Here is a 24288-nt window from a genome sequence, read left to right on the forward strand (position 1 = left end):
ACAGTTGGTGTGTATGTGTGTGTTGGCCATCTTTAATTTGGTCCTGATTTCCTCAGGTGGTGTCACCATGCTGTTTGGAGCCATGTATCAAGTGTAATGAGAGCCCTATGCCACCGCTGACTGCAGGCAGGCAGACACTGTGCTGACTCGAAATGCCCTACGGCGACTGGAGCGACCTCTTTATTGCTGCAGCTGGAACTGTCAGGTGAGCCAATTGCATTCAGATGATAGCGATATACGTTTGCTTCTTATATTATATCTCGTGTTTCGGAAGTTGCTCCTGTACTCGGTGGCCGCTGTCCATGGTGCTCGTAAAAATCACAAACATTACAACTGTTTCTGTCACCCAAAAAAGTATCTTCTTCTTTTCCCCACCATCTGAAATACTTCTATATGTAGGCAGCCACATAACATACTTGGCAAATTATCATCCGAAGGTCAGTCGTAATGGGGCCACTGGCGGTCGACTGGAATTACAATTTAACACACCAAAGGCAATTAGACGATGATAGCGCGGCGCCACAGCCCACCCGCAATCGTTCCATTCCACTCACCAACGCCCGATCGTCATCTTTCTCCAACTCTGAACATCTGCCGACAGCCATTCTCTCTCTGTCTCTCTCTGTCTCTCTCTGTCTCTCTCTGTCTCTCTATGTCTCTCTATGTCTCTCTCTCTCTCTCTCTCTCTCTCTCTCTCTCTCTCTCTCTCTCTCTCTCTCTCTCTCTCTCTCTCTCTCTCTCTCTCTCTCTCTCTCTCTCTCTCTCTCTCTCTCTCTCTCTCTCTCTCTCTCTCTCTCTCTCGCTCATGCCATCTGTCCAATTTTTGTTCTTTCCTCTCTCTCATGTTCGTTGACCTTTTTTGCTTATTACCCTTTGAGGGTTGCGCACAATCCGTGAACAGCTGAAGGATAGACAATCACCATGTGCAAAACTTCGGTTTCAACATGTACAAATAAAAGGGAGTTTGAGGACAGTAGACGTCAAAAGTCTGAGTTTTATTGATGGGATAATCTATTTAATATATAATAAAAGCACCAACAGACACAATCATATTACGTGCTAAACAAACTTTATTTTCCTCTCAGTGTGGCCCCGAAATGGTAACAATTCACCACACATAAATCATCTTTGATGAAACACTTTGCAAGTACTCATTTCAGAAAGAAACAAAATTATAAACAATTAAAGTGACTATTATCTCCATCTGTGGTTCCACTAATAGACCGCGGCAAATTAACCAGCCATCAATATCGATTACGGATATTTGAGTCTTTAATGAATCTCTATGTAGTTGAGAAGAAGATAAAAATGATCCGGTTTTTGGGACATTAGAGAAAGTAATTGACAGAAATTGTCTGCAATGCATAAATGTATTTCTCAACAGTCATCAAAATGATTTTATGTTCTACATTTTAGCACAGTCAGGTACTGTACATCAGCTTTTTCTAGTTCACCATGGTGGTTGCGTAATTTGAACGCTGAATGCCAACGGCAGTAAGATAATGGGCACCAAAGCGACCATCTGGATGCCAGGATATACCGCCCTCCGGCCTTGTCATCTGATTGACAAAATGTATCAGCCTCAATTTTAAAATATCCCAAAACTTTTCTTTTTATTGGTACTCGTGTAATCAAAAAGCATTTTGATGGCTCGGGTGGAACGTCGGTGAGCAAAGAAGTAGGACAGCTGTGCTGTGCAGATTTTAGCACTTGATATTAATAATCTATGCAGGTGCAGGTTTTATTTTGTAGCAGAGGTTCTAAATCTCATTAGCATACAAAGCTATTAATTGCTTTGCGCTAATATTTGCAGATGTTCACTGACACGTCTTGTCCATACATAGAGACAATTACATGGTGTGAATTTCTATGCTGATGAGATTTCAACCTTCTGCTTGGTGACGGAAGAGCTTATTTTATGCCGTGTGCGTGTTTATAATTAAAGATCGTTCATAAAATTGAAAAGAAAAGACTCGGAGGCATTATTTAATACATTTGGTGGATGTGGCTGTAAAAAACTGAAGAATTCCAGCAGTTTGTTTGCGTAACTCTCTCCAGTAAAGCCTTCCTTTGCCCTTTGGCGTAGAACAATCTAATTAGGGCAAAATGTAAGCGCTCATTAATTAATCACAGCTCTATGTTTTAAGGGATTGATGAATTTCTTCACCACATGTGCCTTAATTAAAGTCTCTTTAAAGATTTGTTTTTTTTTAGCTTATGTTGTCACGTCACCTTCACCTCCAGCTCTGCACCATACACAAGTGGGTTACGTTATGTAGGCTAATTAGCGCCCAGATTTTACCGTTCATGACATAAATGCCCTTACCAATTATTGTCACGGTTTATTCTCTCACAAAACACAATTACTTGAAATGAAGTGTAAGGATGTATTATTAATATGTGAGTAGTTCAAATGCAAAAACAAGACCAGAAACAAAGTGCTCATCATACAGAAGCAAGGTCGTAGTCGAAACACAGATTTTACTGGAAGTCCAAATTCCGCAAATGTTCTGATCACAAACATCTTGCAAAATTTGCAAGGGAGACGTTCCCGTGAAGACAATTATGCCCAATATAGTTGTCCACAAAGTGTTGCTAAGAAAAAAAAAAAAAAACCTCTTCATAGGAAATATGCTAATGCAGAAGAAAAGGCACTGCAGGGCAACTCTAATTAAGCTGACTTTAAATGCAGGGACACACCAGCAGTGACTTCAAATCCTTCAAGCACAAGAAATAGTGCTGAAAATTGAACAAAGGAAAAAGTAGGAAGATGTAGAACGAGAACTGGACTAATGATAAATCTGGTGCTCTTGTACAAATCACTGGAGGAAGTCTTAGCACGGGGGGGTTTGATTTAATATCCATTAAATGTACTGATCTAGAAATCAGGACTTTTGTTTCATTCAAACAATACAAAATAAGTGCCAGTTTAACCAAAATGAAAGATGGATGCCTTTTAAGGCCTTCCTCCAAAAATGGCCCATATAACATTTATAATATTAATAATATTAATAATAATCATAATAATCATAATAATACAATAATAAAAATCCAAATAAATAAATAAATAATATATTGCAGTATAATCCTGGAACACAAAACGTGTGAAATTATGAATGACAATCCAACATTTTGTTTCAGCTCAAACTCTGCCGTAGCGCGCTTCGTGGAAGTCTTTTGCTGTCGGCACGAACAAGACGCTTCTTCCGCTGCATACAAAAACAACAAGGGATGGAAATGGCAGATCCCATTAAAAGCCATAGATCCCTCAAGTAAGTCTCCACCTTAGCCCTCCGAGAACCGCAGCTATGCTTCTTTTGCATTCTAAATGCCGCTGGAAGGCGTCACGCTTTAGGAATATTCTGCCGCTAACCGGCAACCGTTGGCTAGGATTCAATTTTCTGACAATCCATGCGGGGGATTTACTGTGAAGCACTGTGTCTTGTTGAAAGCTTTTCCTCCCTCATTTCAGACTCCCATGGCATCCCAACCAACAAACACGACATTGTTTTCCAATTGGTGCTCAAGGATGAGATGATGCGGGAGGCTTTTGTCTTGCCTGTACTTGAAAGAGTTTGCCGCATTGAAACACCGTTTTCCCCATCTGGTATGTGATCTGAGCTACATCCACACTTGTCTGTGAATAGAAAAGAAAGAAAAAAAAAAGTGCTGTTTCACAAATAGCACTTTTACACTATGATATCCAAACACCAAAAGGTTTTGTACATATCTGACAGTCGGTGTTGTCTTTTGAGCTACTGCGTGCACTGTGCGTTTGGTTAGTTCAAGGTGCAACTCGTGAATCTGCGTCCTTGCGTAATTAAGGGCATTTTCTCTTTGTTCAAAGTTACTGTGACGTAATCTGGTTGACGAGTGATATCAACCTGGGAACTCGGTTGACCAAATACTAGATAATATTCATTTGCAGTAGCGGCCTTTCCTGGTCAAAATAGCATTTTTGAATCATAAAATAGCAGAGGCACAAACAGAAGCGGCAATCAGGAGATGGCTCGTTCGATCTTGCCAAGTAATCATTACGGCGCTCTCCAGGCGGAATTTAGCTCAGCGTAGTGTCAGGCCCGTCTGGCTGAGGCCGGTATCGCCATAAAACTAGGCAGTAAGCAATAATGGAAAGCCATCATAATGCGATGATGGCTGCCGGCGTGATGGTAGCGAGTAGAGGTGATGGCCGTCATGGACCTGCTGCCTTTGATGGGTTGCGGGGGTTGTGTGTGTTTGTGTGTGTGTTCTCGACGCTGGCTTTTCAGCACAGGCCACTTAAATGGGCATCATGTAGTCTAATGGCCTTAAGCGGTTATGGAATGACTCAATTCTTCTCAGCCACATGGCCTAAAGATGAGAGATATGGCGCCGGTTTTGATCTGTTGGCAAATTTTTGGGCTCATTTACATTTCGGTGCTATAAAAAAAAATGCATCTATTTCAAAAGCTAAAGTTCATTCTAAGTTTCTCAAAATGACTGTCATGTATATTTGTTACCTGATAGCAAGTCAGCTATTTTCGACACTGATTATTTTAGCACTTAAGTGAGTAATTTCCGCAGCTTTGACAGATGGACAGTCCAGGCTGCCGTTATTCTTTTTTTTTTTTTTTTTTTTTTTAAAGATGCCGTTATTATCATGGATACATGCAGATTTATATGTCATCATACAACATTTGTGCACAGTTGGACCCACCTGGCACAGTCATGCAGGAACGTGGGCTTCCCAGTGCCTCTCTTCCTTCGCACATGCTACTCGCATGCTGCTAAGTGATGATCTCACTGTCCACTGTTATTTATGTTTGTGCACAAAAACAAAGATCACACTTTTACTTTGGTAGCATTTAGATTTGATGTAATTGCAGCAGTACCCGAGATGGAAATAGAAATGTGTTGAAACAGAAAAGGCAACGAAGCAAGAACAAAACAAAAATAGTCACAAGGATTTGCCAGTGAAATAGAATGCACACATAAAAAGATAATGAAGAGAACACACACACACACACACACACACACACACACACACACACACACACACACACACACACACTAAAGACTTTTTGTTGCAAGGGTAAAGGGAAGAAAATGGTGGAGAAACTTGCCTTTTTTCCCCAGCAGGCAGAAAATGGCATGCATATTGTAACACACAGTTCAAAGTGACAACTAGAAAGATAACATAGTGAGAAAGAAGGCCATGAGAACAAAGATGGAAGAAACCATTCATGTCCACACAACAGGCCCATTAGCACATAGTGTAGATCACTTTGTTCTTGACTACATCACCCCTGTGGTCTTAAGATGTTTACACCTCAATTATAGCGACTTCCTACACCCTCGGGCTGTGTTTTTGTTCAAAAAACAGCTAGATAGCACTCTTCTGTTATGCTACACACAAAGTGACAGCATCCCGCCACTAGATTGCAGTGTACGGATCAGTGAGATTTTCCCAAATATAAGTTAAGATCCCAAAATGTTCAGGGAGACTACAATCTTTGCAGATGTTGAGGAAAGGAATCCAATCCCGATACAACAAATGATACTATTTCAAAATATTTTGGATTAAGCTGTAGATTTAAGTAAAAAAGAATGGGGGAGAGCAATTTCAGAACCGTAATTGCTGGCTCTTTTGATAGACCTGTTAGAGTAATACTTTATTTCTACAAAACAGTGTGTCCTACCAAAAAAAAGCCATCATTCAAATTGTAATTGTCTTGGAGACTTGGGGACCTCACCGGTGATGTTCCCCAGGGATCTTTTCTATGTCCACAATAGTCATTTTAATCTTAGAAAAAGACCTTCATTGAGAGCAATTGTAGATTTCTTGTCTGCACCTGCAATGTTTGATTGAAATGTGGACTTGATGCCAACAACAGTTCTTCAACTTTAGAGTTTTATCAGAATTATTAATAAGAATAAAAGAAGAAGAAAATCTGAGGTGTAGAACTGTATACAATATTTATTGATGATGTTATCATTTCCATGGGTTTCCATTGTAAAGACAGACATTGGCTTTTACAGGGTGCATCTTGGAGAGGGGTACAGCTCGGAGTTCCTGGAAATCTTCTAGTGAGGGGCCCGGAAGAAAGGAAGATTTGTTCAGGTGGATGGTGTTGACAAGGTAAGAAGGATTTGACGCCGCTTGGATCAAAAGTCCAGGGCAGCACGAGTCTAAGGCTTCTTCTGTGAGTGTGTGCAAAAGTACACTGTCACCAAGATGAGTCATTTCGGCTTTTAGCATGTTGCTATGTCCTTTCTCCCCTGGAGACGTTTCCCAAAACATTTTCCACAAACCTCAAGAGCCATTTTGCAATCACAAAGAATCTCCAAACATTTTGACAAGGGTTATCTGAAAGGCTTTCAAGAGCATACATGTTCAGCTTTCAGAGCCCGAGAGGACAATGTACAGTATAGTCATTTTGTATAATATAAATATGTGAAATTTGGATTTACAAGGTTTTGCCAAAGAGCAGTCTTTGCACTCTTTTCTTTTTTTTACACAAGTATAAAAATATATGAAACAAAAATGGCGTGAAGTACAAAGACATATTAAAGTGTAAATGTATGAAGTAGACCGTACATGCCAGTTGCCAGTGTTTTCAGAAATAATAATAATAATGAATCATTGTTGCCAATCCGCATCTATGGCACTCTCTCACTGTAAATATACCTTGTTATGCGTACACTAACAAATTAAAAATAAAATTGAGGGAAAACAATTCAGAACATTTTGGAAAAATAAGTCATTTTATTCTGTAACAAGAAATGTTTGTAGTATGAGAAAAAAATAAAAATAAAAAAATTATTTTACAGGACTATTAAGAATTTTTATGGAGTGAATTTCAAAATTCTCCACTTGGATGTGGCTCTAATATTTGTAAATAATTATTAGCAAGTTTTAAGATATGTTTGGATTTGTTAGTGACATAAAATACATTTATATTTTTGAAGTTAATGTCTGACAGCTACTGCGTATAACAAAACAATGTTACATAATCTCCTATATAGACATCTGAAGCAAGTTGTCACTTTTGTGACATATCATGTGAAATAGTGATGATGATATTATCAGTGTACACTTTGCTGACCTGAGATGATTCCATTTTGGGCTACTTCATCTCATCAAACATTTGCGGCAATTTAAAAAAAAAAAAAAAGATTTCAGCTAGCTTCTGTGAACACTTTCTACATTCATAATTACAAGCTCAATTTTGGCAACAAAACAAACCACCCAAACTTGTTTAGCAAACAAAGCAACGGGAAGAAAATGCCATCTTGTGACAGTATACTATGTACATTGTTTAACATCTGATGAGGCATTCTATTTATGTTACAGTATAAATGGTAGTGAAAATCTCATTTTGTTCAGTTCTGTAGAAAGCTTGTGAGTTTATGTACAGCAGTTATATAACTTAATTGATTATTAATGTTATGTTTGATATTTACATACTGGGATGGATTTCGGTAACATGATCTCAAATCAGATTTAGAATGATCTTCACTTTATGATTATACTCTTCAGTTCTTTATGTACTTATAAAATTAACATAGCATGTTTCAAACGACAAGCAAAAACAGCTAAATGTGCTAGAATGAATAATACCAATGATTGATATGTAAACACCTTACTTCAAGGCTCAAAACTAAATTTGGTGTTGAGTTCAATTAGCTCTGTGTAAAAATAAAATCATAATTTTAGTTCCAATGCAAAATTGAGATTAAAATAATTAAGTGATTAATCGGCAGGCTGTTTTCTTAGACCCGAGTGCTGGCCTTTAAATTCCATTAACCCATATTTCAAAGACCAAATCGAATGGTTTTCCCGGAAAAAGTTTTGAAAGATAATCAAAAAGTTTGCTTTGAGATCTGATACAATGTTAGAAGATTTCGCCAACTATGACCTTGAAGTTAATAGTTAATTTTCTTAATATTCAATACTTTCCTGGATAAAAGTGATATCATTCTATTTTAAAGTTATTTAAAACAATTCAATGTGGTTGGTATGTATGTAGCTTAAGTCCATTTTATAAACTTTACAAGCACCAGCACTCGAACCATGGTGCAGCCTTTATGGCTTTTAAGATTTTGTGTGCAAAAATGTTTTGTAAAATCCATTTTCTAGACTACCAACTAGAATGAAGATAAATAAAAGTACACAAATATCTATTTGCTTTAAATTACAATATATGGTTATCATTTGTGATCTTACAGTTAATGATCAGCTAGAAGTAAACAAAGATTTTTAAGCACAAGGAAAATAATGTCATTAGCTGATATTTGTGCTTTTATGTATGACACAATTTGTACAGTACTATTTCATAGAAATTAAACGGCTCGTTTTGATTATTTTAGGGGACATAAATAGCGCCCAGCAAATTAAATCTAATCATTAAATGATATAAAATAATTGTAAAAAATATTGCAAAGTAAAACTAATAAATGCACATACCAGTTTTAAACAAAACAAACAGTAAAACAATTTAAATTCAACAATTCTACTTCTATATAAGTTTTGGCAATAAGTGAATTAATTGATATAAATATATATATGTACAGTATATGAAAAAACAAATCACAATTTGTAATTCCAAGAAAACAAAACAATGACTTTAGAGCAGGCACCTTTTATGTTCATCTCCCTTTTGTGTGTGATCAGCAGATGTGATATTCAACGATATGACGTATGCGATCCTGGCTGTGATACGTTGGTCCATGTCACGAGACACAAAAGTAACTCACGTAAGTAAATTAAAAAGTATAATTTAGCAAAATGTTTTAGTTGACATAATACAGCCAGTAAATAATATTGAAAAAGGAGAAGACAGTTGGGAAGATCATCCGCGACCATTTGTCTATGGAGTTGACGTCGGTCAAGTCTGGAATGTTGATCTTGAGCTGCGAGGTGCGCCGCCGTAGTCGACTCTTCTTCTGAGTCATGTGGCGCTCCAAGGTGTTTCGGCCAAAATTGTGGCGGGCCAGCCCTGCTTTGCGGTACTGAAGGGTAGAGCTGTCGTACGTTAGCATGGTGTTCCGCGGGTCATTGAGACCCAAAGCCAGCTCTGAAATTCCCATGTCGTTCTTGATGTCCAAAGTACTCAGCAAGATGTTTTCATGTGGGTCCATCTGATGAAGAGAAATGTCAACGTTGGTCATCAAAGTGCCTTCGACTTGATACTGCTTGTATTACAAGTTCTTGATGTGTGCATTTTAGTTGATGAAGTTGACTAATATCAAATATTCCTGACCCTGACTAAACTAGCTCAGTGGCCTAGGAGTAGGGTCTCCGCCCAGGGACTGGAAGATTGTGGGTTCAAACCCGGGCTGAGCCGGGTCATACCAAAGACTAAAAATGGAACCCATTGCCTCCCTTCTTGGCACTCAGCATTAAGGGTTGGAATTGGGGGGTTAGATCACTGCTCCCCTCTCCCCCAGGAAAGATGATCATTGGGGGGGGGGATTTTATGTGAGCATTCTAATTTCAAATTGATATTCCCAACCTCACGTGGCAATTATATTGGTTAAGATTTGCGTCACCTTATTCTTTTGGTCGCCGAGTCCGATTGCAGCATCGTCCATAAAGATGGGTTCCCACATTGAGTCGTGACCATCGAGATCCCGTTGTTTCATCCTGGCGTACAAAGTGTCATCTCGGCCAACGACGTTGCCCACCAGCCACTGCCAGCACGTGGTGATGCTTGCTTAGTCAATTGAAGAGCAAACCGATTGAAGAGTTAGTCCTACCTTGTTTGGGTCCATTCGCATCTTTTCATTGTTGGCTGTCGCCGTCTTCTCGGCGGCCCTCTTCTGACGCTGAGGCCCCCGGCCAAAGAAGATGTAGTTGACCAGCGCGTACTCCAGTAAGGCCAGAAAGACAAAGACGAAGCAACCCATGAGGTACATGTCAATGGCTTTGACGTAGGGGATTTTGGGAAGCGTTTCTCTCAGATGGGTGTTGATGGTGGTCATAGTCAGCACCGTGGTAATACCTGGTGGGGGAAGAGGAGGAGGGGAAAAAAAAAAAAAGAAAAGTTGATTGAAAGACATAGGAGAGCGCTCATGGTGCAACGGTAGATTTATCTCTGCAACACCTAATGCTAATCTAATCTATGAGCCGCCACATCTTTGCTTCATTGATCCTGTCAGAGTCCGTGAAAGTGAGTAGCTTACCCTTGTAACTTGAAATTTTGCATTTAGAAGCCAGCTAATTTTACCTTTTTAATTCAAACGTCAACCTTGGTCTCGTTCATTAGGTGAGAACACCCGCTGAGGAAAGTGGTGGATGCTTTCAAACGCTTCGGGCATGGTTACAAAATTGAGCTTGTATATAAATTTGCTTCCACTCTTGACTTTCAAAGTAGTTTTATGAGAAATGACAAGAATTCTGTACTGCTTAAAGCTGGCTCATTCAAATGTTAGTAAATTTTAAGACTTTTCTTTTGACTTTTTTTTTTTTTTTTCCCCCCCAGTGAATGGTGCCCGACGTACCTAGAGCAACTCTGGCAGCAGACGCGTCATAGTTGATCCAAAAGGAGACCCAGGAGAGAATGGTGATGAGGATTGAAGGCATATACGTTTGCAGGATGAAGTATCCAATGTTTCGCTTCAGCTTAAAACTTAACGACAGGCGGGGATAAGATCCTACACAGAGTTAGAAAAAGGAAGAAATCAGTGTTCAAGCTATTTTGAGCCGCTGTCAAAACATTAAAATGGAGGAAACAGTGTTGGTCAAGAAGTTATTGTTCAAGCGGATGCATAAACCAATAAATTCCATTCTGCTTCATGAGGTATTTCATTTCAAATTTGCCATGAAATTAATCTTTGAACCTGATCATCACATTGGTATCAATCTGTTTGGTGTTATGAAATGCACTGTATAGATGCAATGTTCATTTTTTTTTTTATGAAGCTGGGACCATAACTAAATTCCAACCCAATTGTAAAATGTCCCCCATAAGAGCATCACAAGAAATTGCAATTGACTTGAAAGTCACGCACACATAAAAGCGCTGAAGGGACGAGATTTACACATGAAAACACTTAAGAGTCCGCCAGGCTTTGGCTTACGTCTGCTATTTAATTTAGTTAATTCCAGCGTGAGCCACACGGTGCGTGTCACCAAGATGAGATAAGAAAGGCAGCAGGTTAAACGGAACAACAAAGCCCGTTCGCTAAAACGACATTGGCTCTCCTTGGCCGTAAACTTGACACTGGCGTTGGCCGAGCGCCAAGCACATGCTGATGTTCGCATCTTTGAACGACCTCGGGGTCACTACTTCCATTCTGCCGTCAACATAGCGCTAAAAGGGGAATCCCCGCCACTTCTGCATCTAGACTTAATTTAAGTCACATTAGTGGGGCACCACTTGACCAAGCGTCCTTAAATTACATTAAACGGTACCGGCGAGTATTGCGCGGTCGTACGGGAATAATGGAGTTATGGTGACTTGTAACCATTTGGATTCTGACAAGCCCCAGAAAGAACATTGAGCAAAACCACTGGCCTGCTTACACGAGCATGGCATGAATATGGAAGCACGCAAAGCATTAATATTTCATTGTATCAGACAACATTCTTTTTGTTTATTGCTTTTAAATAAGTCATGGCGTCTTCCATCTCGGAGGGAAGTTCCTGATATAAACTCGGTTTGAACGTTTTCATCCTTACAAGCAATTAGCAGGGATGGGTTATTTTTGTATCCATCCAAGTGCAATCACTGAAGGGAATTTGCTTGCATCATAATGAAATGAAACAGTAAAAAGCCACATTAAAATCCCCATTTCAGTGCCGTTGTTACTTAATGAAATTAAAGTTCCTTGATCGACCAAATTAACAATTCATTAATTAATTGTTAGTTTTAAAGAGGAAATCCAGTAAAAAAAAAAAAAAATCTTTACCATAATGTGTTCTATGCACCCACGCACTAAACACTTGCATTTGTGGAACATTAATTAAATCCACTTTATTTTGAGGTGAGTTTCACGACAAAAAAAAGCTATTTGTCAGACTTGTACAGTACATAGTGTTCAACCTCCTCACCTGTAGAGAAGACGACATTCTTGGAGATGAGTTTGTGATCCACGATGGAGAACTGTGGTAATTCAATCTTGTCCACGCCAGTCACGGCATTGTTGCCTCCTCGCCAGTAAAACTCAATGTCGTCAGTTGTGTAACCATCTGAGACGGGAAACCAGAAAGCAACGTGTTCACAATTGAAAGCTTCAAATTTCACAAAACAAAAGAAGGAAGTATTTCTTGTCATTTGACTGTCCTCTTCAATTAAATCGTACAAGTGGTTCAGATGGTGACAGCATATTTGCACAATTTTATTGCCATGTCTGAGTTTGAGAAAATGAATCAGCTAATGTGTAAGCATTCTGAGCTTTTAGCTTACATTAGCAAAATGAGCCACTTATATTCACCAAGTCTATTTCGCTGTCTTGGCAGTCAAATTTTAGGACATTATATTAATTCAGCATGTTTTTAGAACAGTGAAAGGAAAAGTAGTTATTTGACACCATGTAAGGCATTGGGCAAGGGTCCCGCTCCAGCCAGAATAAATTCATGGCCTCTGTATTATCGAATCTGTTTTTTTTTTTTTTTTTTTGAGACGCTAAATAAATGATTAGCACTATTAGTTTTGCATGCGTTCACTGATTTGAATCATTCACGATTGAGCCTTCTTTGAACAAAGCTGGTGCTAATGCCTTGATGCTACATTTTGAGTGAATTATGAAAAAGGCCCGACTATCAATAATGAATTCATGTTAAACATACAGCATTACTTATGTATAGTAGCCGAGGAAACCCCTTTCCTGTGTATGTTGGCTATACGGGACTAAATCTATGAGTCAGCCTATTATGTTGTCTCTCTCCCAAGTGCAAGTAAATTATTAACATTTAGAGAAATATGATTAAATAACTAAGCAAGGCATCCGTTTTCATCTCTAGAAGCCAGTAGAATCCATGAAAGGGCCGAGAGTCTATTAATATTAATCGCAAGCAAAGTTATTCCCTCTTTTGCTTTCATTTTGGCCAAATCAGCGGAGACATGGGCAGCAAAATGGGTTTTGGCTACAAGCCATAAATCATTGAGTAACAGGATGATTGCTCCTTTCAAAAGCAAAGATAGAACATTCTTGTTAGACTATAAAAGACGCTTCTTAGGTGATACATTGCACGCTGAGTGTGGTTTATTATTGAAAGTGCAACAATGACATGCGAGTCACTTAAAGCCATTTCTCGCGATGCACTTTAATATAACGGCCGTTCAATTAATCCGTGAGGATTATACTCCACGCTTCTTCACATTGAGCAAGACTTGCAAAGCGCTTATTTATTTTTGATAATATACATTACAACAAGTATAACGAAGGAAGTTTTAAGCTCCACCAAAATCTTTTCCATCTCGTCTGCCTTTCGAGCCGAGTCACAAATACGCGGTCATTTGTTTCTACCTCAGCAGTGCTCCCTCCCTCCCTCCCTCCCTCCCTCCATCCTGCCTGCTCTCCTTAATGAAATCTTGACTGACCTATTTAGTTGGAATGAATTATTAAACCTGACTTTGAACAGCCTCACACTCAGAAACATCTCTTGTTCCCCTTGATGAAAGCCCTGCTTGGCGCTTTGCTGCATTCCAGTGATGCATTTCCGTTTTCCATTTTGGTTTCATCTACATCTCAAAAGTTGGATCGTCGTGTCCCGGTCTAAAATCTGCATGCTCTATTTTTCTATCCCTGCAATAACTGTCTCTCAATATCTGATTTGATGTACAGCTTTTCGAAATAGTCCAAGTAGTTAAGCGCGAGATGAACATAGTAACTCACCCAATCCAAACATTTAGCTCTTTGACCTATTGTGACCTAGCTGTTTAGCATTCAGCATCAAGAGGGAGTGAGAGAGAGAAAGAGAGAGAGCCATACAAATTAGAACAATAGGGCAAATAGGAAAGGAACTCCATTAAGCCTAATTGGCAGATATTAACTTGTCCCATCTGGGGGAAAAAATGAGTATTCCATGGCAGCACAAAAGATCTGTGAGTCTGGGAGTGCCGGCGGGCCCAAATTAAATGAAATTTTGGGTGATTCCATCTGTGGAGATAACAATGCAATAGAAGAGCTATTTAACTGGGACTGTGGCATATCTCCCTGTCGGCATCTGACTGCAGGCTTTTTATCAGCTCAATAAAAAGATGTCTCCCTTGATTTCTTTTAATGGTCAAAGAAGGTTGTCGGCATGAGATAAAATACCGGCATCTGCTGTATAATTATTATTATTTTTTTCAACTGAAGTACTGTAGCTCACATATGGCAAATGCCCGGTTTGGTTTTCTTTGGTCCCTCTTGGCACAGTGTGCTATTACTATTGGTCAAAACTTGGAAACATTCTTGTGGAAGTTCAAAGTCATTTCAATAGGCGTGAATTTGATGTTTAAATTGGGTTTCAAATGGTCCTTCATGCCCCGCTGCAGCTTTGGACTCTCAGAGACATCCATTGATTGGAAGTGAATGCACCCGTCTCAAGTGAAAAGCGAGCCGTATAATAAACAGACAGTTTGCATTTCAGCTCGATGCATATGAAAACATGCACGAGCACACATGCCACCTGCACAACTAACCGCTTTCCATCCGACCCCCCCCCCCCCCCCCCCTCCCGTGAGCTGAAGTGGCTCAACTTGAAGATTCTGTTTTGATTCCGCACAGTTCAAAGTGACTTTAATGTCAATTCTGGCAACCAATTAAAAATGTCTCTCATACTTCTGCTGCACATGGAAAGGCTGGAGCTGGCTGCATGCCCTGGCAGCGATGAAACATCTAAAGATAAGAAAGTAAGTATGGCATAGATAGAGGGAGAGAAAGAAAAATAAAATACAACTATGAAGCCCTGACTCTAAATTGAAACCCTAATTTGACACCATAACCCCATAGTAAACCTTAATCCTAGTTTAAACCTTACCCTAACCCTTTACTTTGAAACCCTAATCACAGTTTGAAACCGTTTTTGAAACCCTAATTCAACACCCTAACTTTGAAACTGTATTTGTCAACTGTTTCAATGACCACAACTTTTGTTCATTTCCTTTTTCTGTGCGTGCCTTTTAAATATTAAATTCTCCATTGCACCAAAGAGCCCTTTGCAGTAACACATGGAGATAATTCCGAGCTGATAAAAAAAAAAAAAAAGTGTACTTTCTAGTGTTGAATGGCCGCGCAGTGTTCATGAGTTATTAAAGAGGTTTACAGCGTGTGTACTCGCAGAGTCAGTGTGACATATTTTAACAGGAAACACGTTCGTGTTGCAGTTAGGGCACCTGAATAACATCGCACGGTGGCGTGTCATGTCACAGTGACCCACAATTTTATAGCTAAAAAAAAAAACTTTTCATAATTGATGAAATGGTAGTTCCCGGTGCTTCGGTAGAATCCACAAAAGGGAAATTCCTAAATGTCATGGATTATACATGCGTCAGAGAACAAATGCGAGCCTCGGCCTTTTGTATTGGTTTACTACCATTCAAAAGTTTCAGGTCACTCAAGATGCAGCAAAAGATGGAAAAGGGACAACTACTTACAACTCTCAATTTCCAATGTGCAGTTTTGCTCATCCAGTGGATACCTTCTGAGGTCCATCATACAAGCAGCTGTCGTGGTGATCCTGAAAAGTCACACACAAGACAAAAAACCCATTTCACCTTTGATCACACAAAAATGTAATGAACTTAAGTCCCTGCATGATTACAATTACTAGACAAGATTTCCTTCATCTCCCTCATGCATATGCAGTCACCTCCCACTGCAATTGACCAGCGGCTCTGCAATGCGACCATCCCAGATGCCCTTGAGCCTCTGTTTGCGTTATGATAAAGTCATAAGGACAGACTTGGTCTTTTAAAAAGCAAAGCAAAAAAATGAGTAGAATGCCAGTAAGTCTAAAAAATATCACCTATATTCTAAAATGTGTATGATCGTTGCCATACGCGGTGAACTCAAGAGCCACGGGGATAGGTAGGACGATGATAAAGGCCATCCACGAGTCAATAGATAAGCTTCTGTTGTCCGTCAGGCTTTGTGGGAAGAACATAAGCACGAGGCTGTGAGTAATAGCTTTCCATTCTTTACTCCTCTACGCCAACTTGATTCCCAAAGAGGGAGTTGCCACCGAGCGGCAATTGTGTAGGCGCACCTGACAACGCAGATAAATGGGAGCTAGTAGAAAAGCTCATCACGAGTCCGAGGGTGAAGATAAGCACCTTGTGGCCTAACTAGACTCTTTCTTCCATGATGGAGATCAAAAACATGTCTGATATAATACTAATAGTTCTGCTTCTTGTCATCTTCATGGTGACTAGTTGGCTGCTTTTAATGCCACTTTTCCGGTGTCATATTTTCACTCCAAGTGTAATGGCCAGAAATGTTTTTTTCGTATACACCTCAGCCTTGATAAATAAATAATGCTTGGCCTGGACAAGGTTGGGCGGCTTTTCTGTTTGATGTCACTTGTCAGCGTTTCTTTCATCCGTGCGGATGTGCTCCTGGTGATGAGTCCGCCGAGTGTTTAACCAAGGAGTAAATTGCCGCTTACTTTCTGGCAAATATCTGATCTTGACTGTGTAAATGGGAGTCAGTGGTGTAGAACTGAGTTGAAAGAGCCTCTGGCACAGTCTTTGGGAAGATGGCCTGGCTAAGGTAAAGGTTAGCATTATGTACATATATGCGGCACTGGATGGATGCACATTTGTATGCTATTTATTTATTTTTTATTTTTTTTCCAGCCTATATTAACAAGCAATTTGGAATTAGCTCACTAGCAGCGTAAATCCAGCCATTAATATTAATAATATTTATTATTATTATCATCTTCAATATTTAATATATTTGTATTATAATATTTCAGCCCGTGGGTTTCTAGCTGACCGCCCGAAGACGTCACCACCAAAGCACACCAACTGAGCTCCATATGTTGAAACAACATGGTGGCCCTCACTTGTAAGGTCAAGTCACGGTTAAGTAGCCTCACAAGCTTGAGGCCATTTTTAACATTCTGTCCAAGTAACACATTTTCCACACGCAAAGCAAGACTTCACAAATGCCCTTGCTGGAACTGGACCTCTTTTGTCTATATTACATTTGGTGTATAGAATGTGAAGCGAGGAGTTGAAGTAGTTAGAAGGCAAGTTTAAAGTGAAGCCAAGAGTCACTCTATGGATAATACACAATCAGGAGGATGGTCAAGATGCATTATTGAGCAACACTTTGGCACTGTCATTTATTCATCATAAGCCGTGTCGTGCTTCCAAGCCCCGCGGATGCAATTTGAGTGTAAATGAATGTCATTTTATCCCAACTGGATTGCTCATAAATTGTTCAGAACAGAAAGATGAGGCACACACCTAATTAGGCAGAACAACTTGATCTTTCCTGTGAAGCTTTTACTTACTATTACCTTCTCATTCTTGAGAGCACTACCGGCGTCAAAAGGCTTTTTGACTTGGAATTTAGATCACATTTCTCCAGTGGCTCCAAAATAGGGCAAATAAATAATGTAAAGTTGGGAAATGCAAGATTCAAAGTTTGGCTGGAAAAAAACTCCCTAGGAACAGACGGATATGCATTACAGTGTAAGTCAAAGACTTGCGTGAGGATATTTAAAGAACAGTACAAGTTATGTACTGTATATTATTTTGAAAGCTGTGGCGCCGTTGCCCTTGAAAACACCTTAACGAACCCCTGCTATGAATTTGTAGTTGAATGGCATCCAAAGAAAGTAAATAGAGAATGTGTGATTATTCATCATCTGTTTGTTCTCTTGATCTGCATTCACGCTTATCTCCTTCAAAGGATTTGACACATCCAATTATATTTCCATCGTGGAGTCTCGAGAAAAAAATAAATAAAATCACTCTACAATTGCATTGGTCCATTTGTGTGCGTGGAATGCCATCATAGCTTGTTCTGCCGCGACAGTCGATGATGTACTCCACATTACATTTTCTATCAATTATTATTGTAGACCCCCGTGAGGATAAGTTGAGGGACTAATTTTTTCTTCAAACAACTGTCATTTTTATACAGCCTTTAGAGAATTGAAGTGGAAACTTCAAATTGGTTGCTTTGTTCAGATCTCAAAACAATTTTCCCCTTAATTCGAGTACTGGGGGCCATTTGAAAAATAATTTGTTGAAATGTCAAGTATAGTAATTTAGCTGTTGTGGCTAAAATAAAATTGCCCTCTAAAGCCTTTATGGCGAACTTGAAAAAAATATATTCTCATTATCCCTTCCACAGCTTGACTTATTATATTTTAATATTTGAATAGTTTTGACCTAATCAGGCAGCTTTAGTGTGATTACACACTAACCTCCTAATTATTGCTCTTGTTGTTTGTGCACACCAGGATTTGCTTGGCTAGGCAATGGCACGCCAAGCAAAGCTACGGTATTATCCCGAGAGACGTGGGAAATGGACTCAACAAAGCCCTTCTGCCTACGTACTACTAAAGTGCTTTATTATTTAATTGCCTTACTCTCATTCACAGCGGAAGACTTCAATTTAATGACAATAAACATTTACATGTCATTGTATTTTACCTAAAGCACATCAGACGAGTCATTGTAACTTATTCTGATGTTTTCATTTTATATTTCTGAGCTTTACAACCAGTGTCCATTTAGTACCATGAAGTGGATCATTTGCTGTATTTAATAGACACTTATGATTTAATGACTATCAGGAGGTTTTAATGAAATGTGAAATATCTGTATGCGTTTCTGGGCTGTAAAAAGAACAACTGGCTGATCTCCTGACCCAATTCCGGCCATCCTACTTACATCATGTGTAAGTGATGAGTGTCCAGCGTGATGGATTTCTTAGCCTAATTTCATCCTAATCCCCCATCCAAAGTAATATTTTGTGCTGACTTTGTTGGCAACCTCTGCTCTTCACAGCCAAGCAAATCCCCCTGATTTGGGATATTTCATTTGCATATTGCATCGGGCTATGCCGGGGGGCTGAGACAGTAGGTCACGCTCTTGAACTCAAACGACAACAAAACACAGGCATGAGCATAATCTGACCCTCACAATCTGCTGGTGCTGCAACAGAAATGAGATTCGGTCCGTTTAGTTTGTTGGATGTAACGAGTTAGTCATATTATTGAAATCAATGCAGAACTACACATGTACTTGCACGGTGGGTGACTACGAAGACCCGCTCGACATTAATTCCAGTCTCCCTCCGCAGTGCCAACGCGTTGCCATAATAGCCATTAAGACGTTGCGGTTTTCAATAAGCGTTTATAGACTTTGGGCGTCTGAGGACTATTTTGCAAAAGAAAGTGATGAGACATCAGCACAAAGTGCACCGTCAACGCTAAGCTTGAAAGTCTGTCAGTTGGCGCAATTGTTTGATAGTTGCTGGAGCTCAGATGAAGTCGGCAATGTCATTTCCGTATGTTTGGATGTGGGTAGAGCAGCATTAAAGGATTCATTAAAAGTCGTAAGAGGTTATGAGAACTTCATCTAAACACCGTAATTCAGTAATTGGAATTTAAGAGTGATTCCTTTATTGTTCTTTAATTAAGAAACCGCATCTTTGTTTTATAACAGTGTCGGATCTCGTGCCTCATGCTGTGTTAATATCGTTGAGTCTTTTCTTCCAATTTATTTTTACAAAAATATTACTAAAATATTCATTTATTATAAAACTACTTAAAATATTACTAAAATAAATTACTCAAATAAGACATTTTATAAAGTAAGCCACTATTCACAAAATAACAAATGTTTTTGAAAAAAACAAAAAAACATTTAGTTGGTGATGGCATTTTTGTCTAATGGGATAATTACATCGGACAAGAGAAACTGTCGACTCATTAAAAAAAAAAAATAGTGGCTGAGTGAAAGCTCACCTCAGACCGTAGAGCACAGTGCCATCCGGGTGCAGTCGGATCATTCTGTTCTTCACAGTCACACCGTGGACGAAAGACTTCTTGTCGTTGAGGAAGTAGGTGTCAGGCACCCACAGCTGGTCGGCCACGCGGTTATCTAAGGTCAGGTTGAGGGGAATCTCCGAATAGGACAAGCGCTTATCTCGCCAGGCCTGCTGGAAGTACATGGTCAAAGTGTAGTCCTGGGAACAAAGGAGGATTCAGAGTGAGAAAAAGAAATGGACGAGCGAGAGGAGAACGTTTTACATAGCTGCTCTGTGATAGCTTGCGTTTTCAAAGCGCACTGGCCTTCCATATTAAATGTAGCCAACTTAAATTGCAAGTGTAACAGTACAAAGGAAAAGAACAATGTGAGCTTGAAAAAAATAACCATGTATACCAAGGCTTTAGTTAAAAAAATAACAACCATGTATAGCAAAATAGCTAATACATTTTTTCTTACGTCTCTGGTGTGTTCATTTTTCATAAACAAACAGGAATTCCTTTTTCATCTGATGTGAAATTCCATGCTGATAAATCTAGGACACCTCCAGCCCCCACAATCATTCAAGGAAAAGCAACTTTTTCAAACTATAACAACTCTTACATAAAGTTCCTTTCTCAAGGAACTTTTCGTTGTTGTTGCCATGACATCGGCACTTTCTGGCAAAGAACGTGCATTTTTGAACATGGTAGATAGAAATGCGATATTTATTCCACAGCACCCCTTGGGACTCACTCGCATGTCGCTTGGAGGAGTTTGGATAGCAGGAGCAGCTTTTATCCACTTTGACACATTTTGTCACATTTCCTGTGCCTTATGTCAAACTTTGCACTTAAAATGGTACATTCATTCTTAGCAGAGTAATTAGAAATTCACAGTTAAAAAAAAAAATGGATGCGTGATGTGTCACTGGACTAGAAACTATTTTTCTTTTCATTGTTCCCACTCACAGCAAGTTGTCAGCCGCACGTGCCGCTTTCGCAACACTTTCATTTCCAGTCGACGGTTATGTAAGGGCTCTCACTGGCATGCACGTGCCAGTGAAGAAGAGACGCTTTTAACCACAAAGCCTTTTGTACAATTTACAGTCGTCATAGCTGTGAAATTTGAAATGAAATGCTTCAATACATTCATCCAGATCCGCTGGCTGCTTGTTTCTTCCCATGTTCACGCATCACCTCTGCACAAATGTCCACAAAGGTTTCACTATTTTGTGCATCATGAAGTGACCCACATGTTTCAACAAATTGCTAACTGTAATGAGTCCTAGTAGAAAATCCTGTAGTAATAGACTCCACAGAGACCATTGTGCCTCGCAGTTTTAGAACTCCAGGCTTTGTCTGAAGACGTTCTGCCTGATGCGCAATTCCGCCCCCACTTTTTCAATCTGTATTCATCTCAAATAGACAAGTGACAATCACTGTGGGTGCTGCTAAAATGTGGCAGGGTTTTAAATATTTCCATTGTCATCCCCCACAGCCTTTTTATTGCAGCTTTATCTACTTGTGGAAGTTTCGGGCTTGCTTTGTAGGGCGAGCTCTGCGGAGGTGACGCCGTGGCTTCGCCAAACTTTCCTAAAAGACGACTATTGTGTGCCTCATCTGGTTGTGGGAGGAGGAGGCTCTAAATTAGCAGAGCGACTGCAGTGACAGTGCGCGCGCACTTGGATGCGCAAGTGAGACTGTCATAATAACAGTCGTAATGAGCATCACTACATAAACTCTGCGAGTGGAGAGCGGGGGAGGGAGGGAGGGAGGGATGGATGCAAAGCCAAAAGTAAGCAAGAGTGATGTGGGGAAGAATGACGGTAATTTATGAACGTGCCGCAATTCGGAGCTGTCAGGCTGAGGCAACACAAAGCCATCACAATGTTCTTGATGCTCTAAAGTCACTATATCTAAAACTCCATTGAAATAAATGAATCATTCTGCACTCACATTTTTTTTTGTGCGTGGCTGTGAACCCAAATGTCTCAATGAGTTTGAGAGACATTCTATGGAGCCTGCAAACATCACAACATGGATTGGCAGACTATTTAAGATGCCACTTGTTGCTAGACAAAAATTGTGGGAGATAATCAAGGATGGAGGTAAAGTAATGACAATACAAAATACATTTTCCAAAGCTCATGACTGACATTGGCCCTAGAAAATAACATTTTAGCATGAAAGCAGTGGGGCTCAAGTTGACATTTTCCCCAAATCCTCAGAAGACCCATTTTTGCCCCCAGCCACAAGAATAAAAGGTTCCACATGCCCGTCCCAATCATTGCGCTATTCCTTGGAGACACAGGGCATGACGTTTTGCCCTGCACAAGGGCAAAAAAAGTCCAAAGGAACAGTCAGAATCTAGTTAGCTGTCAAATTTGATGCCTGCAACATGTTGACGGCAAAATGTTGGGAAGGCTGGAACAGATTAACGGCATTTCAATTCATTACAATGGGAAAAGATGATTTAAGGCAAATTCTGGGTTTAAATAAAGGAACCATCACACATTCTTTGTTTAATATCAAAAGGTTTGTGTATCAGCCTCAATAGCTAGCCTTGTGAAAATTAAGGACATTAAAATGCAGATCCTGCGCTCAATTTGTCCTTCTCACACACGAGTGACTGCATTTCTGGAAAACACCTCGCTCAACAAACTCTTGCTCATTTATTTATATATGACGTGACTCATTGGTGAGAAACAGCATTGAGGTTTTAGAAGAGCACAGAAGCTCAACTGCAAATCGTGCCAGTGTTCTCAAACTTTTTTTCCAATCTCGTGGAGCTTTTAACAGCTCATCCTTCCTTGTCAGGTAGTTCCTCAAACTAATGCATTGGCTCAGATGGACTTCTGACCCAGAAGTGGGTGCCTTGCTTACTTTAATTGCTCTAGGTGGCCATCGGTCACTAGTAGAGTTGACCTGTGCCCTTTTAGGCTGATTGAAACCTGCTTGTGTGAAAAACGACTCGGGCAAGAGGACTGGCGATTGATCAAATAGACAGGAAGAAAGAAATGGGATGAGGTCTAAGCTGATATTGGAAAAATTGGTTTGATGTGAGGAGCAGCAGCTCTGCGGGGAGACCTGGCTAAAACCAGGAGTCTTTAGCTTGCACATTTCTTTCTTCCTCCTACCCTTGAAGCCTGTTTTCTATTTGAAAGGTACGGATTGGAGCAATGGGCTTGTTAAGGAGGGATGGAGGGTTTCAAGGGGGTAAATGAAAGGCATCTAAAAGCTCAGCGGAGCGGCCATGCAAATTGCTTTTATTGTTCACAGCTTGCCGCTTCCCTTCCACTATCTGATTTGGGCACTAGCGGTGACCTCCCTCTGATGGTTTCTCTTGCCGCTTTTATCTCGCTAACATCTCTTTGCTTTACTTATTTTCTCGTGTCCCATTTTCCATCATTTCTCCTTAAGCGTGTAGTCCATCCATCTTAATCTCATAAGAGCTCATGATGTATTTATTTTGAATGCTTCTGGGAAAGTAAAATGCGAATGTGAGAACACTCGGGACGGTTATTTCATTTTGGCAACCGACGAGAGCTTTAAGAACTAATCAAACTCCTGTCGTATGACCTTGAAGAACTCCCTTTTCCCATATTTTCTGTACTTCTTTTTATTTTCCCTAAAGCTGCCCGAAAGAAATGTGATCTCACCGCCCCACGGCCAATGCTACACTATCATCCATCTACTTGAGTTTCTTCAAAAAGCCCTCCAACAACAACAACAACAAGAAGCAGCTTTCAATTTCCTGTCCCACACTGTCCTCTCGCCGCCAGCGACAGGCTATGAGGAGCCTGGCAGAGGGCACAGCTTCTCCAAAGAGGCCTAATAATAAACATGGCAGCCCCCACCGAGCTGAGTGGCATCTATTCCCCCGTCTCCCAGCAGCTGAATACGGACTCCTTAATATTCAAGCGTTGTAGCTGGAGCAGCTTGTGCGCCGCGTGGAGTCAGACTGAAACACACATCCACACAAGCTTCTGCGGGGCTTTCATTTGGGGTTTCTTCCAGCATGAATAATGAACTTTTACACTGTTGTATCAGCAAAACCAATAAAGTTCAGTTGGACTGACAGATGCAGCTAACATGGCGACACATTAACAATACATAGGCACACACTGTTGTGCTTTTTTTCAATCCAGCCAAAATCATGTACAATTAATTACAAAACCTCCAAATGGCTCCATTTTTGCTTCCTCCGTCGCGTTCATAGGGTTCAATCACAACTGCGTCATATGTTAATGACAAAACATATATTTATGTACTACGCTGATGGAATTACAAACAAGGTGCCAATCGATTTTCCATTTCCAAACTCATTTTTGGGTTGTGGGTGAGCTGGGGCCAATCCAGCGATTATACCGAGCCAATTGCGGGGT

The 24288-nt window shown here is 40.0% G+C and overlaps 2 protein-coding genes across 6 annotated transcripts in view; one reads left to right on the plus strand and one right to left on the minus strand.

Annotated features, from left to right (window-relative positions):
• The window catches only part of LOC147042903 (uncharacterized), a 53910-nt gene extending 43290 nt beyond the window's left edge, over positions 1-10620 (plus strand). For both annotated transcript variants that reach the window (XM_085935514.1, XM_085935515.1), the window contains 6 exons: positions 57-205; positions 3142-3272; positions 3473-3607; positions 6019-6118; positions 8654-8736; positions 10464-10620. In XM_085935514.1, coding sequence (XP_085791640.1) covers positions 153-205; positions 3142-3272; positions 3473-3607; positions 6019-6118; positions 8654-8736; positions 10464-10486 — 525 coding nt within the window. In that variant the 5' untranslated portion in view covers positions 57-152 and the 3' untranslated portion in view covers positions 10487-10620. The remainder of the gene's footprint in view (positions 1-56; positions 206-3141; positions 3273-3472; positions 3608-6018; positions 6119-8653; positions 8737-10463) is intronic.
• The window catches only part of gabrb2b (gamma-aminobutyric acid type A receptor subunit beta2b), a 191050-nt gene continuing 172719 nt past the window's right edge, over positions 5958-24288 (minus strand). For all 4 annotated transcript variants that reach the window (XM_085935503.1, XM_085935504.1, XM_085935505.1 and 1 more), the window contains 7 exons: positions 19901-20121; positions 15567-15649; positions 12035-12172; positions 10483-10635; positions 9739-9983; positions 9532-9672; positions 5958-9120 (listed from right to left, as the gene is read on the minus strand). In XM_085935503.1, the coding sequence (XP_085791629.1) occupies positions 8773-9120; positions 9532-9672; positions 9739-9983; positions 10483-10635; positions 12035-12172; positions 15567-15649; positions 19901-20121 (1329 nt within the window). In that variant the 3' untranslated portion in view covers positions 5958-8772. The remainder of the gene's footprint in view (positions 9121-9531; positions 9673-9738; positions 9984-10482; positions 10636-12034; positions 12173-15566; positions 15650-19900; positions 20122-24288) is intronic.

Source organism: Syngnathus leptorhynchus, chromosome 17 (assembly GCF_054491065.1).
Source record: "Syngnathus leptorhynchus isolate UIUO chromosome 17, UIUO_Slep, whole genome shotgun sequence".
Classification (NCBI taxonomy): domain Eukaryota; kingdom Metazoa; phylum Chordata; class Actinopteri; order Syngnathiformes; family Syngnathidae; genus Syngnathus; species Syngnathus leptorhynchus.